Raw genomic sequence first — 13,408 nt, forward strand, 5'->3', positions numbered from 1 at the left:
GCTAAATGAATAGATTAATACTTACTGTTCCCATGAAAAGTATTTTAATGGTGAAGCATTATTAGATGCATCATAAATATTTCAACTTTTATTTAAATAAATATTTCAACTTTTATTTCATATTAATAGTTAGCAAGATTTTATGTTTTGCTTCTGATTAACCCATCTACATCAGTTTAAATGGGCCTATGATAACACAAACAATGGTGTTTAGGGCACTCCTACCCCAGTCCAGTAAGGGACCATAATCCATGCAGAACCAGGTCTCTCCTGACTTCTTCCCAGCTGGACAGGGGAGCTATGATGAAAAGCTTCTTATGCAAGCACTGTAGTTCTCCTTTTTGATTGATTTGGATTATATCAACCCTTTGAAGAAGTTTACAGTTCCAGCTGGTGGATTCAGTCTGCTGACTCCCACAAAACTCTAGAGGCCTTTGGGGCTTGGCGGCTGATGCAGTACGAAGAACTGAAATTGCAACAAGAAATCAGAGAAGCCCCAATGCATGCCCAGAGGTGCATGGGTGTATAACTGGGAGTCTTTGTTTACCAGCCTATTTAGACAGACATGTGCTAACACAAATGTTTGATATAAGGTTGCAACATGTTTTCTTACCAAATCTATTCTCCTGAACATTCCTTTTTTTAAAGATCGTGCCCCGTGCTGAAGGCAGAGTTCACACCCTTGTTCTAAGAGATGTGAAACTAACAGATGCTGGAGAAGTCAAACTGACTGCAAAGGATTTCAGAACTCAAGCAAATCTTTTTGTAAAAGGTAGGCTTCCTAAAGTAACAATTTATTCCATTAGTGGTATGCTAGAGACTACTGATCTGTGTTAGGCAAAGTGCATGATTGGGCTGATCCTTTTCTGCAGTACTTTTTACACATAAAATGCTGAAAAGATTTCTGGCCATAACTCAGTCTTTTAAAAAGATCAGAATGATAGCTAGCTTTTAAATCTCTTGGGAGGAAAAAATGATGCATGTAGCACCAACATGATTTGTGGGGGTTTTTCCCTCCCTGCCCTCAGAACCACCTGTTGAGTTTACTAAGCCACTTGAGGACCAGACTGTAGAGGAGGAAGCTACTGCAGTTCTGGAGTGTGAAGTATCCAGAGAAAACGCACCAGTGAAATGGTTCAAGAATGGCCAAGAAATCCACAAGACAAAGAAATATGATATAATTGCTGATGGCAGAGTCAGAAAACTTATCATTCACGGCTGCACACTGGACGATGCTAAAACGTACACATGTGATTCTAAAGATTTCAAGACATCTTGTTTCTTGAACGTTGAACGTAAGTTTTTCTCATAATTTCCTTAAAAAGACATAGATACTTGTTTGCATAATTCCAAAGGTAGGCATGTTGCAGATATATGGGTGGGTCAAACTGATGGTGCTGTAAAACAAGCAGACCTTTGACTTAAGTGGGTTGGGCTTTTTCTTTCATCCACAAAAGTGGGAACCTCTACTTTATCATAACTCTATTAGAATAAATTATTATAACTAAGGCCATTGCTACGAATTGAGATTCACGGATAAGAAAAAAAGAGATCGTTTTCAAACTGGACATTTTTTCTTCCTTATAGCACCTCATGTTGAGTTCACAAAGCCCCTTACGGATATTGAAGTTAAAGAAAAAGAAGTTGCTCGGTTTGAATGTGAAATTTCCCGACCAAATGTTCAGGTCTGTAATGTTTGTGTCTCTTCATATTTGCCCTTGTCAATAGCTTTTGCACAGAATCTCACAGCATTTATTTCAGCCACCAGGAAACATTTTCTATTTTTCTAGTCACTGGGGCAGCCCAAAGCATTTAGAAGGTGGAAATTGTGTCTACTAATAGCTCAAACCAAAAGATGATCTAGGTTGTCTGCATCATTCAGTCCCACCTTCACAAGCTCCTTACTATAGATCTCCAGTTGCCAACGTGGTGCCTGAGCAGCTTCATCTTTTTCACCTCTAAAGATTTCCTTAGGTGCCCTCAAAGCCTCTGAGCACCTTTCCCGCCCACCTGCTTTTCAAGGATCAGATTGCCACCTGAGCAGCTTTCTTAGGGCTGCCACGACATGGAAATATGGATCTGAGGCATGGGTCCTTAAGGATTCTCATAGCCTGATTGTTCCCTCACGCCCACCCCCAGGGAACCCAACTCTTCATACCAGCCTGCCATTGGCCAATTCTGCAGGCTGACGCTGAACACGATTTCAAGTTGTGAGTGTGAGCCGAAGCTCTCGCTCCGGCTGGGATCAGCCCACCACACCCTGTCCTGCGTCGTTGGCAGGTAGTGGGGGGGAGTACTGGTCGTCCCACAAAGCTGCTGCCCTCCTAAAAGAGGGTAAGCAGACTTCCAGAACCTTAATAACAAAAACCAGCACTGCCAATGAAAATAAAACACACCTATCTGAACGTAGATTCTGTCTACATATTTTACTTTGGTTCTAGAGCCAAATCCTATGCCCTTTCCAATAGGTGATTGGCACCATCATCAATTTTCTAATTCATCTCCACATGTGCAACTTCCAAACGGCCGAATTGGAACGAACAATGGACCCTGTACTCTCATGCTTACAACTGATTTCTGAGTTTAGATGAAAAATAATTGCAGTAAAATGTGCACCATTTGACATGTTCATAGGGAATGCATCTATATTCACTGTGGGATATTGGTTTATGGTTTAGCCTAAAATATCATCCAGGCATGCTTTAATCTAATACAGTCAGTAATTATATATTTCAATTTCTCAGTTACTGCTTCAGTTGATATTGCAGCATCTCTTCTTTGCATTCTGCTCAACTTGATTTTTATCACTATTTTAAATATAGGCACGGTGGTTTAGGGATGGTGTTGAAATCAGAAAAGGCAAGAAGTTTGACATCATTGCTAAAGGTGCCCAGAGAATACTTGTTATCAACAAATGTCTGCTTGATGATGAGGCAGAATACGCATGTGAAGCAAAAGGAGCCAGAACCTCTGGCATGCTGACAGTGATAGGTAAATCTAAAATCAAGTTTGTTGCATTTACATGAAAGAGCAATGGCTTGATCGCTGTTGTGAACAAATACAACCATTGTTCTTTATCTTTTTACAGAAGAGGAAGCTGTCTTTACCAAAAAACTTCCCAATGTGGAAGCAAGTGAAACAGACACTGTCAAATTGATTTGTGAAGTTTCCAAGCCTGATGCAGAAGTAACTTGGTTCAAAGGCGATGAGGAGTTGCCTGAAGGTGGTAGATATGAACAGATTGCTGATGGCCGGAAGAGAATTTTGGTCATCCACAATGCTAGTCTTGACGATGCAGCAGCATACACCTGCAAACTTCCTAGCAGTCAGACAACTGGCAAGCTGAAGGTTCATGGTAAGAAAACTACTTTGGAATTTTTAACAAGTGTTGCCAGGTGACATGTAGGGCTGGGCACTATATTGATATATCACCCCAAACCGGTTTCTAGACATCGTGATAACCATTTCAAAATAAATGACCCAGCAATGTATCACAACTTGTGTGTGTGTGCTATGCAAAAATTCACAATACAGTCATACCTTGGAAGTTGAACGGAATCCGTTCTGGAAGTCCCTTTGACTTCCAAAATGTTTGGAAACCAAAGTGTGGCTTCTGATTGGCTGCAGAAGCCCCGGCGGACGTTCAACTTCCAAAAATAGTTTGCAAACTGGAACACTCACTTCTGGGTTTGCGGCGTTCGGAAGCCAAAACGTTTTAGAACTAAGCTGTTCAAAATCCAAGGTATGACTATATTTGAAAAACCAGAAAGTCAGCTGGTGCTTCTGTGTCTCCTTGAGGTGAATGAACAGGCGCTCCTTCCTTCCTTCCTTCCTTCCTTCCTTCCTTCCTTCCTTCCTTCCTTCCTTGTGTTTGTGTGCGCATGTGCACCTCAGCTGAGCAGTTTAAGGAAGCTCACCCCGCATCCACCCCTCCAGCATGAGCTGGAGCAGAATGGGAGCTTGCTCAGTTGTAGGGCTGGACGATACATCTCAGCTGCTGCTTCCTCTTATTTACTCCTCCCTCCTTATTTCAGACGTTGCGATATATCAGCATATTGTGGTATTTAGCTGGTGATACATCACGATGTTGAAAACCACATATCACCCAGCCCTAGTGACATGTGTGCAGCTGAGTAGGGTTTTTGACCCACTTCTTATTGACCGAATATGCATGATTGTGTCATCTGTGCTAGGACACGGCCATGTCAAGTCAGTCTGAGGCGTCTTTTGCTGACTGGAAATATTTTCGGTTATCAATTAGATGGTGGGGGCGATCTACTTATCCCCATATCAAAAACTAAAAAACAATATGCCCAACGTCTTTTTCAGAACTTGCAGCAGAATTTATAACCAGGCCACAGAACATTGAAGTAATTGAAGGAGAAAAAGCAGAATTTGTCTGCTCAGTATCCAAAGAAGCCTTTGACGTACAGTGGATAAGGGATGATACTGTTCTTGAAGCCAATGATAAGTATGACATAATTTCCGACGGCAAAAAGAGAGTCCTGGTCATTAAAGAGTCTGTTCTGGATGACGATGGAACTTATTCTGTCATGGTCGGTGCAGCCAAAGCAACAGCCCGCTTGACAATGATTGGTAAGCTTTATGGGGCTTTCTCATACATTTGTGGGCATGCTTTTATTTCCTTTGTGAGGATTTAATTCAAATAATAATATGCAAATTCAAATTGCAGAAAAACTCAGGATTGTCATCCCACTGAAGGACCAACAAGTAAGAGAGGGAGAAGAACTTGTATTTAACTGTGAGGTTAATACAGAAGGTGCCAAGGCGAAGTGGTACAAAGATGAAGAAGCAATATTTGACAGCGCAAAATACATCATGGTCCATAAGGATTTAATTTACACTCTAAGAATTAGAGACGCCCATTTGAATGACCAAGCAACCTACAACATAGTCCTGGCAAACAAGAGAGGGGAACAAGTAAAGAGCTCTGCTACTTTGACTGTGCTTGGTAAGTGTTTTCCCAGGGCTATTATTCTAGAAAAAGAGTTTCCATGAATGCCTCCCTTGTTCTCTTATAATGGCAATGGTGCCCACTTAAGATATGTACCATTCCAGAGAGGAATGGCAAATTAAGCTGTTGGGCAATGCCGAAATAGCAAAACTGACCAGAAAGCTCAGGAACCAAGAAGACCAAAACTTCAATAAACAACGGGGGGAAATTTTATAATTTATTTAGGAGACCACTGTAATCAGATGAAAACATTAGCAGGACAGCAATAACACTTGTATGGTAGCAAATATTATGGATAAAATATGGACTATGAGATAATATGCAGTTGAAAAGGATAACAATAGGACCAATGGAAGGGATGGTGGGAGAGAGAGAGAGGTTCTGAAACTGAGTTCTTGCTGGAAAAAGAAAGCCCTGGTGTTTTCTTATTCTAAGTGGAGGAGGAGGAGGAGGAGGAGGAGGAGGAGTTTGTATTTGATATCCCGCCTTTCACTCCCTTTAAGGAGTCTCAAAGCGGCTAACATTCTCCTGTCCCTCCCTCCCCCACAACAAGCACTCTGTGAGGTGAGTGGGGCTGAGAGACTTCAGAGAAGTGTGACTAGCCCAAGGTCACCCAGCAGCTGCATGTGGAGGAGCGGAGACGCGAACCCGGTTTTCCCAGATTACGAGACTACCGCTCTTAGCCACTACACCACACTGGCTCTGGCACAGGCTTTTACTCTTGCCAAATTACTGTTTGGATGAGGATGTAAATTAACAACACTTTTCAAACCACTTCTCTCTTAAACAGAGGAAGACCTCAGAATTATTGAGCCTCTTCAAGACATCGAAACCATGGAGAAGAAGTCTGTCACGTTCTGGTGTAAGGTTAACCGCCTCAACGTAACCCTCCAGTGGACAAAGAATGGTGAAGAAGTCACCTTTGACCGCCGCATTTTGTACAAAGTGGATAAATACAAGCATTCACTTATCATTAAAAACTGTGGATTTATAGATGAAGGGGAGTACGTTGTTACTGCTGGCCAAGACAAGTCGGCTGCAGAGCTTATTATCACGGAAGCACCTGCAGATTTCATTGAGCACTTGCAGGACCAGACAGTCACTGAATTTGATGATGCAGTCTTCAGTTGCCAGCTTTCCAAAGAGAAAGCAATGGTGAAGTGGTACAGAAACGGACGAGAAATTAAAGAGGGCAAAAAGTAGGTGCAGGTGCTTTTAACTGGTTGGTGGTATACTATGGTTGCTGTCTGGATTCTTGCCTCTGAATTTAACACATAATCCTTTTTTTCCTGTCTGCAATAAAGGTATCAGTTTGAAAAGGATGGAAATTTACACAGGTTAATCATAAAAGACTGCAGGCCAGAGGATGAATGCGAGTATTCCTGTGGTGTGGATGACAGGAGATCCAGAGCAAGACTTTTTGTGGAGGGTATGTTTACAATTTCTATTTATCTTTCACCTTTCAATATTTTTTTGTAAGAAAAAAAAGTATGTCAACGCAATCTAAATTTTATTCTTATTTTGACCAGAAATTCCTGTGGAGATTATCCGACCACCACAAGATATTTACGAAGCCCCTGGCTCTGATGTCCTTTTCTTTGCTGAACTGAATAAAGATAAGGTGGAAGTCAAATGGTTGAGAAATAACATGATTATAGTCCAGGGAGATAAACACCAAATGATGAGTGAAGGAAAAGTCCATAGGCTGCAAGTCTGTGAGATTAGGCCTCGCGATCAAGGAGAATATAGATTTATTGCCAAAGATAAAGAAGCTCGAGCTAAGCTAGAACTGGCAGGTAAGCCTCTGAAATTTTTTAACAATAAAATAATATTTATATGAGTAATGCGACATTTTATATACTTTTTCTGGGTGTTAATTTCAGTGATTAACACACTTCTAGTGGTAATTAAAAAGCTCTGTAACTGAGATCCTACAAGCAATGTGTTTCTGTAGCCGTTATTATGCAGCTTTGTAATGTAGCTTCTGTGCATTTAGAAGTCAGAACGATCTTTACCCAGCACAGATTAATTATCGGTGTGTGTCGGAGGCACCAATAGTGCCCCCATTGACCAGAATGGGACAAGATGGTGTCTATACAACATTAGGTAAAGGTAAAGGGACCCCTGACCATTAGGTCCAGTCATGGCCGACTCTGGGGTTGCGGCGCTTATCTTGCTTTATTGGCCAAGGGAGCCGGCGTACAGCTTCCGGGTCATGTGGCCAGCATGACTAAGCCACTTCTGGAGAACCAGAGCAGCGCATGGAAACGCCGTTTACCTTCCCGCCGGAGCGGTACCTATTTATCTACTTGCACTTTGATGTGCTTTCGAACTGCTAGGTTGGCAGGAGCAGGGACTGAGCAATGGGAGCTCACCCCGTCATGGGGATTCGAACCGCCGACCTTCTGATCAGCAAGTCCTAAGCTCTGTGCCACCCGCGTCCCATCTATACAACATTACTAATGGTTATAATTTTGGTTCTCCCTTCACACAAAAGTTGCTTAAAAATCACAAAACAGCTCACTGCGCTGTTGTTTTCTGTTTCAGATTTTCTGTAACGTATTTCATTGTTTGTTTCTTTTACTAGCTGCTCCAAGAATAAAGATAGCTGATCAGAACCTTGTGGTAGATGTTGGGCAGCCATTGACTATGGTGGTTCCATATGATGCCTACCCACGAGCAGAAGCTGAGTGGCTTAAGGGAGAAGAAGCCTTGCCCACTCTTACTGTGGATACAACACCTGAAAGTACCACCTTCAGAATTCACGAAGCAAAGACGACTGACAGAGGGAGTTACAAAATCATCCTTAAAAATAAACATGGCCAAGCTGAAGCACACATCAATGTTCAAGTTATTGGTAAGCTCATCATTTCCTATGGCCAAGGGTTTGTTGCTTTTCTGATGTAGAAGATGAAAGCATTAGTATATAATGATGAGAGAAATAAGAAACTGCATCCACGAACCTCACTAAGTTGTTATTGTTTTATGAAACTCAAAGCAAATCCCAAATTCTTTTAAGTAAGCATACTTTCGCTTTATTCCCAGATGTCCCTGGCCCAGTTAGAAACCTGGAAGTAACTGAGACGTTTGATGGTGAAGTTAGCCTTGCCTGGGAGGAACCAGAAAGCGATGGTGGTAGTAAAATCACTGGGTATGTTGTTGAAAGGCGTGATGTCAAACGAAAGACCTGGATTTTGGCAACGGATCGTGCCGACAGTTGTGAATACACAGTGACTGGCCTTCAAAAGGGAGGTGTAGAGTATCTCTTCCGTGTGAGTGCTAAAAACAGAGTGGGCACTGGTGAGCCAGTCGAAACAGACAGACCTGTGGAAGCCAAGAGTAGATTTGGTAAGAAAATTGTTATTTGGAGACTATAATTTGTTGAAGTTCTATTGAATAGAAAAATAACGTGTTTTTTTTAAAAAAAAAATCTTATGACCTTGCAGATGTCCCAGGACCTCCTCTCAATGTACAAGTTGTTGATGTGAACAGATTTGGTGCGTCTCTTACTTGGGAACCCCCAGATTATGATGGAGGCTCTCCGATTACGGGCTATATCATTGAATTACGTGACAGAGCTTCGATCAAGTGGGAACCAGCCATGACCACAGGAGCACATGACTTAGCTGGAACCTTAACTGATGTGGTGGAAAACAAAGAATACTTTTTCAGAGTCAGAGCTCAAAACCAGGTTGGAATTGGCAAGCCTAGTGCCTCTACACATGCGGTGAAGATAATGGATCCAATTGGTTAGTATGCAGGCGATAAGAAAATATTTCTAGATAGTTATAATATCATTTGCTTATAAAATATGAAAACAGGAAAGACTTGAGGTGAATCAGTTGATATATCTCAAACAAAAGTCCAGTGTTGATTATTCACTTTCATAGAAACCATTATATATGTTGTTTTGGGAAATTAGCAGTGTCAGAAAATGAAAATAATAGAAGCTCCCCATAAGCTCTAAAGCAAGGACCACTGTTGATGTTCAATTAGGAAGGATTTATGGAAATAATACTGTAATCTATTTAGTAGAAGACTGTGACAAGAATCTAGCAAGCTACTTTTGGCATACTCTAAGGCTTATATATATGCACGAATGCATGAGTAGGCAAACTAAGGCCCAGGGGCCGGATCTGGCCCAATCATCTTCTAAATCTGGCCCGCGGATGGTCCGGGAATCAGAGTGTTTTTACATGAGTAGAATGTGCCCTTTTATTTAAAATGCATCTCTGGGTTATTTGCGGGGCATAGGAATTCGTTCATTTTTTTTCTTCAAACTATAGTCCGTTCCCCCACAAGGTCTGAGGGACAGTGGACCGGCCCCCTGCTGGAAAAGTTTGCTGACCCCTGCACTAATGCCTATTGTTTCTATACACAACATGCCCCTATGTCACATCACATGTACTTCAGACTTTCCTGCTAGTTTCAAAACAGCAGTTTGGCATGGTCTTAGGATACTGTTGTTTGAGGAACTCAAGAGTAGCCCTTCCAGACTTGTGGGACTAGTTGCATAGTTCTTCTGATTCTGGCCATCTGTTATATTGTGCAAATCATTGTGTTTTGCAGAAAAACCAAGTCCTCCCATTAACCTCGATCATTCTGACCAAACTGTGTCATCTGTGAAACTTACATGGGAACCTCCTTTGAAAGATGGAGGCAGCCCAGTACTGGGCTACATTATTGAAAGGCGCGAAGAGGACACAGACAACTGGATCCGTTGCAACGCAAAACTTGTGCCTAGTCTTAATTATAAGGTAGCATATTCCTTTCCGAAGTAAAATGCCTATTAAGGTGTTTTTTTAAAAAAAAAAATAGTGATTATTAATTATGACATTTTCCTCTGTCTTCATAGGTAACTGGGTTGAAACCTCTAGCCAGGTATTATTACAGAGTATCTGCAGAAAATGCTGCTGGCGTGTCGGATCCTGCTGAAGCTATTGGACCACTGACTGCTGATGATCCTCACAGTAAGTTGAATTCTCGTTTCTTGCCATAGTCAACAGCTTGAAAGGAAAGGTTGTGTTCATCTGAGACTATCCATGCTTGTTCATAAAAACAATACTTTAATATTGCTCTCATACGTTGGATACCAAAACCAGCCCCTCTCTCAGCAGTAAAAGTCTAAAACAGGAGTGGGGAGGCCATGTGGCCCTCTTGATGTTATTGGACCCCAGTTCCAGCCAGTATGGCCAAAGGCCAGGGATTATTAGAGTTGAAGTCAAACAACTTCTAGAGGGCCACAGGGTCTCTAGGCCTCATCTAAGCCAGTGTTTCCCAACCTTTTTTGGGCAAAGGCACACTTGTTTCATGAAAAAAATCTCGAGGCACACCACCATGCCAGATGGGGAAAGGTCACTTTTTACTTATGTAAAATAAAAATAAAAAAATAGTAACAGCATAGAAGGTAATGGTTAGGCTAGCATCCCTCTTCCAAATATGCTAGGTTTTTATTTGCAGGGACTGTTCTACATGGGAAAGCATTCAGCACTGTCATTCTCCCATCTGCCATCTGAATTGGTACTATTCTGGGTCAACTTACTCTGCTGCATGTGTAGATGAAAATGGCACCAAGTGTGGGGGAGGGGGCAGAACAGGTTTCAGATACAGGATATTAAGCATACACGTACTTCAGATTGAACTGGTTGCTTGCTTTGCAAGTTTTCATTTCCCAAATGACTGCCTTGGCAAGCGCAATACCTACCAGGCTCAACGCCGGTCTCGCGCTGCCGCTTCCCGCGCTCTCAAGGACCCGGGAGGAGGAAGGCGTGAAGGGAATCCCGAAGGCGCGAAAACCTCGCGCATGCGCAGGCCTTCCGCCTGCGACAGCCCAGTAGGCCGGCCGAAGCGAGCAGCATTGGGATGTGGGAGCTCTCTCGCTCGCCGCCCCGCGTGTGCCTATGTGGGGCACATTACAGCCCCATGACGTCAGCGCCACGCAGGCAGCCAGGCAGGCAGACGGCGAGAGCCCCGCGCTGGGCGGCCTCTCCTCACCTCTCGCCGCCCCGCCTCTCGCCGCCCGACTCGCCCGCCTCCCTCCCACGGCACACCAGGCAACGTCTCGCGGCACACTAGTGTGCCGCGGAAAACCGGTTGGGAAACACTGATCTAAGCTATACTAAAATGGAGGGAAACCCTTAACATTCACTAGGTAGCGCTGTTTTACATTTACAATTTGTCCTCTAAGGCTGCATTGCTAAACAAGTCAGAATTTTTTAATTTTTAAAAACTGTATTAAATTGAACATTTAGGTGTCTTTAAATTGGAGCAAGCTTATATATCGCCTTTCTATATTGCTAATTTCATCAGATTATGAAACAGTTTTATGATGTGTTCTCAATAGATAAAACGCCACGTGAAGGCATCTATAATAATGCTTTCCATTCAAACAGATTCCAAAGGCAATTGCCCTTTAATGGTGTTGTGGAGGAAAAAAGAAAGTTTATAACTTTAATCGGCATAATTTGTGTTTGTATTTCAGCTGGACCTACAATGGACTTAAGCGGATTTAAAGATGGACTGGAGGTTATTGTTCCAGATCCCGTCAAAATACGTGTTCCTATTACTGGCTATCCAGTCCCAACTGCCACATGGTCTGTCGGCGACAAAGTTTTAGAACAGGGTGACCGGGTGAAAATTGACACGTCTGCAGCCTTTGCAGAGCTTGTTATTACCCCAAGTGAACGGCCAGACAAAGGCATCTATACCTTGAAATTAGAAAACCCTGTGTCATCTGTATCAGGAGAAATCAATGTTAATGTCATTGGTGAGCAATCCAGTATATATTCTGAAGAATTGTATATAACCTGTTTTGTAAATAACCATGTGTGTAAAATCCAAAAGTTTCAACAAGCCAAATTTGTTATTAATAGCACCATAGGAGCCAACTCCTAGGGCCCAAGGTCTCTTCACCCCCCCCAAAAAAAAAATCTGAGGGGGATGGTCCTTCCCAAAGTTGATGGACGTGTGTTCGATTGTGTGGGGCAGGGCTTATCTGGGCCTCCCCAATATTTTATTCAAGTTGGCACCCCTGAATAGTACTAAACAACAGCAGCATGTTTATTTATTAAATTTATGTACTGCTTTTCCTCCCAAGAGAGCCTAGGTTGGCAACTTCTATTGTACCATTTTGTTATGAAACCCTATAATACAACGGAGATCATAAACTTAGCTATTAACAGTTAACAGTCTGTCCTAAGAATGCTTACTCAGAAGTAAGAATCCTTCTTTCTTTTTTTAAAAAAAATGAAGCATGAATTAAAATCTAGTAGGTGTAACCAAACAGCCAAAGTCTTCCATCAAAGAAAGAATAAGTAATATATATATATAATAATTGGTTTATAATATGATGGGTATTTATTTTTAGCTCGCCCAAGTGCACCAAGAGAACTACAAATTGGAGAGATAACTAGGAGCTCAGTCCAATTAAATTGGGAAGCTCCTGAAGATGATGGAGGAAGCCCATTGACTGGCTATCTTATTGAAAAGCGTGAAGTGAGCCGCAAAACATGGGTCAAGGTACGCAGTTTCTTTAAAAAACCAAAACACCTATATTTCTAATATGTATTGCTGAAGATGGTATGAAATATTCTGGTGCTTGCTATGGGGGGGAAAAGTTCTGTAATTACTTGGAACCTCTCTTGTTTTTAGGTGATCGACAACGTCCTTGACCAAGAGTTCACTGTACCAGATCTGGTTCAAGGAAAAGAATATTTGTTCAGGGTCTCAGCATGTAACAAATGTGGACCAGGAGAGCCTGCTTACATTGATGAGCCTGTCAACATGTCAGCACCTGCTAGTGAGTTTTCTTAATTAACTATTCCTATTGATTTTGTATATCTGCATTTTACATAGTAACTTGTGCTATGCAACATAAGTATTGAAAGAAAGCAAGGAGCAGAGTTTGAATCAATAAGGGTTTGGTATGACTTACCTGTTGTATTAGAAAAACTGAGGCTTGAATCCAAAGATGCATAATTGGAACTATGTGCAAAAAAAATTCCACACACCCCCCCTTCTGCACTGCAGCCCTCAGTACCCACTGAAGAGCTGCTACTCAGTATTAAAATAAAAGGTAAAGGGACCCCTGACCATTAGGTCCAGTCGTGACTGTCTCTGGGGTTGTGGCGCTCATCTTGCTTTATTGGCCGAGGGAGCCGTCGTACAGCTTCTGGGTCATGTGGCCAGCATGACTAAACCACTTCTGGCGAACCAGAGCAGTGCACAGAAATGCCGTTTACCTTCCTGTTGAAGCGGTACCTATTTATCTACTTGCACTTTGACGTGCTTTTGAACTGCTAGGTTGGCAAGAGCAGGGACCGAGCAACGGGAGCTCACCCCGTCGCGGGGATTCGAACCACCAACCTTCTGAACGGCAAGTCCTAGGCTCTGTGGTTTAACCCACAATGCCACCTGCGTCCCTTGCTTAGTATT

The 13,408-nt window shown here is 42.4% G+C and overlaps 1 protein-coding gene across 47 annotated transcripts in view; it reads left to right on the forward strand.

The window, feature by feature from the left end:
* The window catches only part of TTN (titin), a 290,940-nt gene that overhangs the window by 186,735 nt on the left and 90,797 nt on the right, over positions 1-13,408 (forward strand). For all 47 annotated transcript variants that reach the window (XM_082200344.1, XM_082200352.1, XM_082200383.1 and 44 more), the window contains 18 exons: positions 649-772; positions 1,029-1,295; positions 1,588-1,685; positions 2,823-2,991; positions 3,089-3,355; positions 4,330-4,596; positions 4,694-4,972; positions 5,766-6,174; positions 6,280-6,404; positions 6,505-6,771; positions 7,563-7,832; positions 8,021-8,323; positions 8,422-8,724; positions 9,545-9,732; positions 9,831-9,945; positions 11,457-11,741; positions 12,342-12,493; positions 12,626-12,773. In XM_082200344.1, coding sequence (XP_082056470.1) covers positions 649-772; positions 1,029-1,295; positions 1,588-1,685; positions 2,823-2,991; positions 3,089-3,355; positions 4,330-4,596; positions 4,694-4,972; positions 5,766-6,174; positions 6,280-6,404; positions 6,505-6,771; positions 7,563-7,832; positions 8,021-8,323; positions 8,422-8,724; positions 9,545-9,732; positions 9,831-9,945; positions 11,457-11,741; positions 12,342-12,493; positions 12,626-12,773 — 4,036 coding nt within the window. The remainder of the gene's footprint in view (positions 1-648; positions 773-1,028; positions 1,296-1,587; positions 1,686-2,822; positions 2,992-3,088; positions 3,356-4,329; positions 4,597-4,693; positions 4,973-5,765; positions 6,175-6,279; positions 6,405-6,504; positions 6,772-7,562; positions 7,833-8,020; positions 8,324-8,421; positions 8,725-9,544; positions 9,733-9,830; positions 9,946-11,456; positions 11,742-12,341; positions 12,494-12,625; positions 12,774-13,408) is intronic.

Source organism: Podarcis vaucheri, assembly GCF_965113315.1.
Source record: "Podarcis vaucheri genome assembly, chromosome: 1".
NCBI classification, from domain to species: Eukaryota; Metazoa; Chordata; class Lepidosauria; order Squamata; family Lacertidae; genus Podarcis; species Podarcis vaucheri.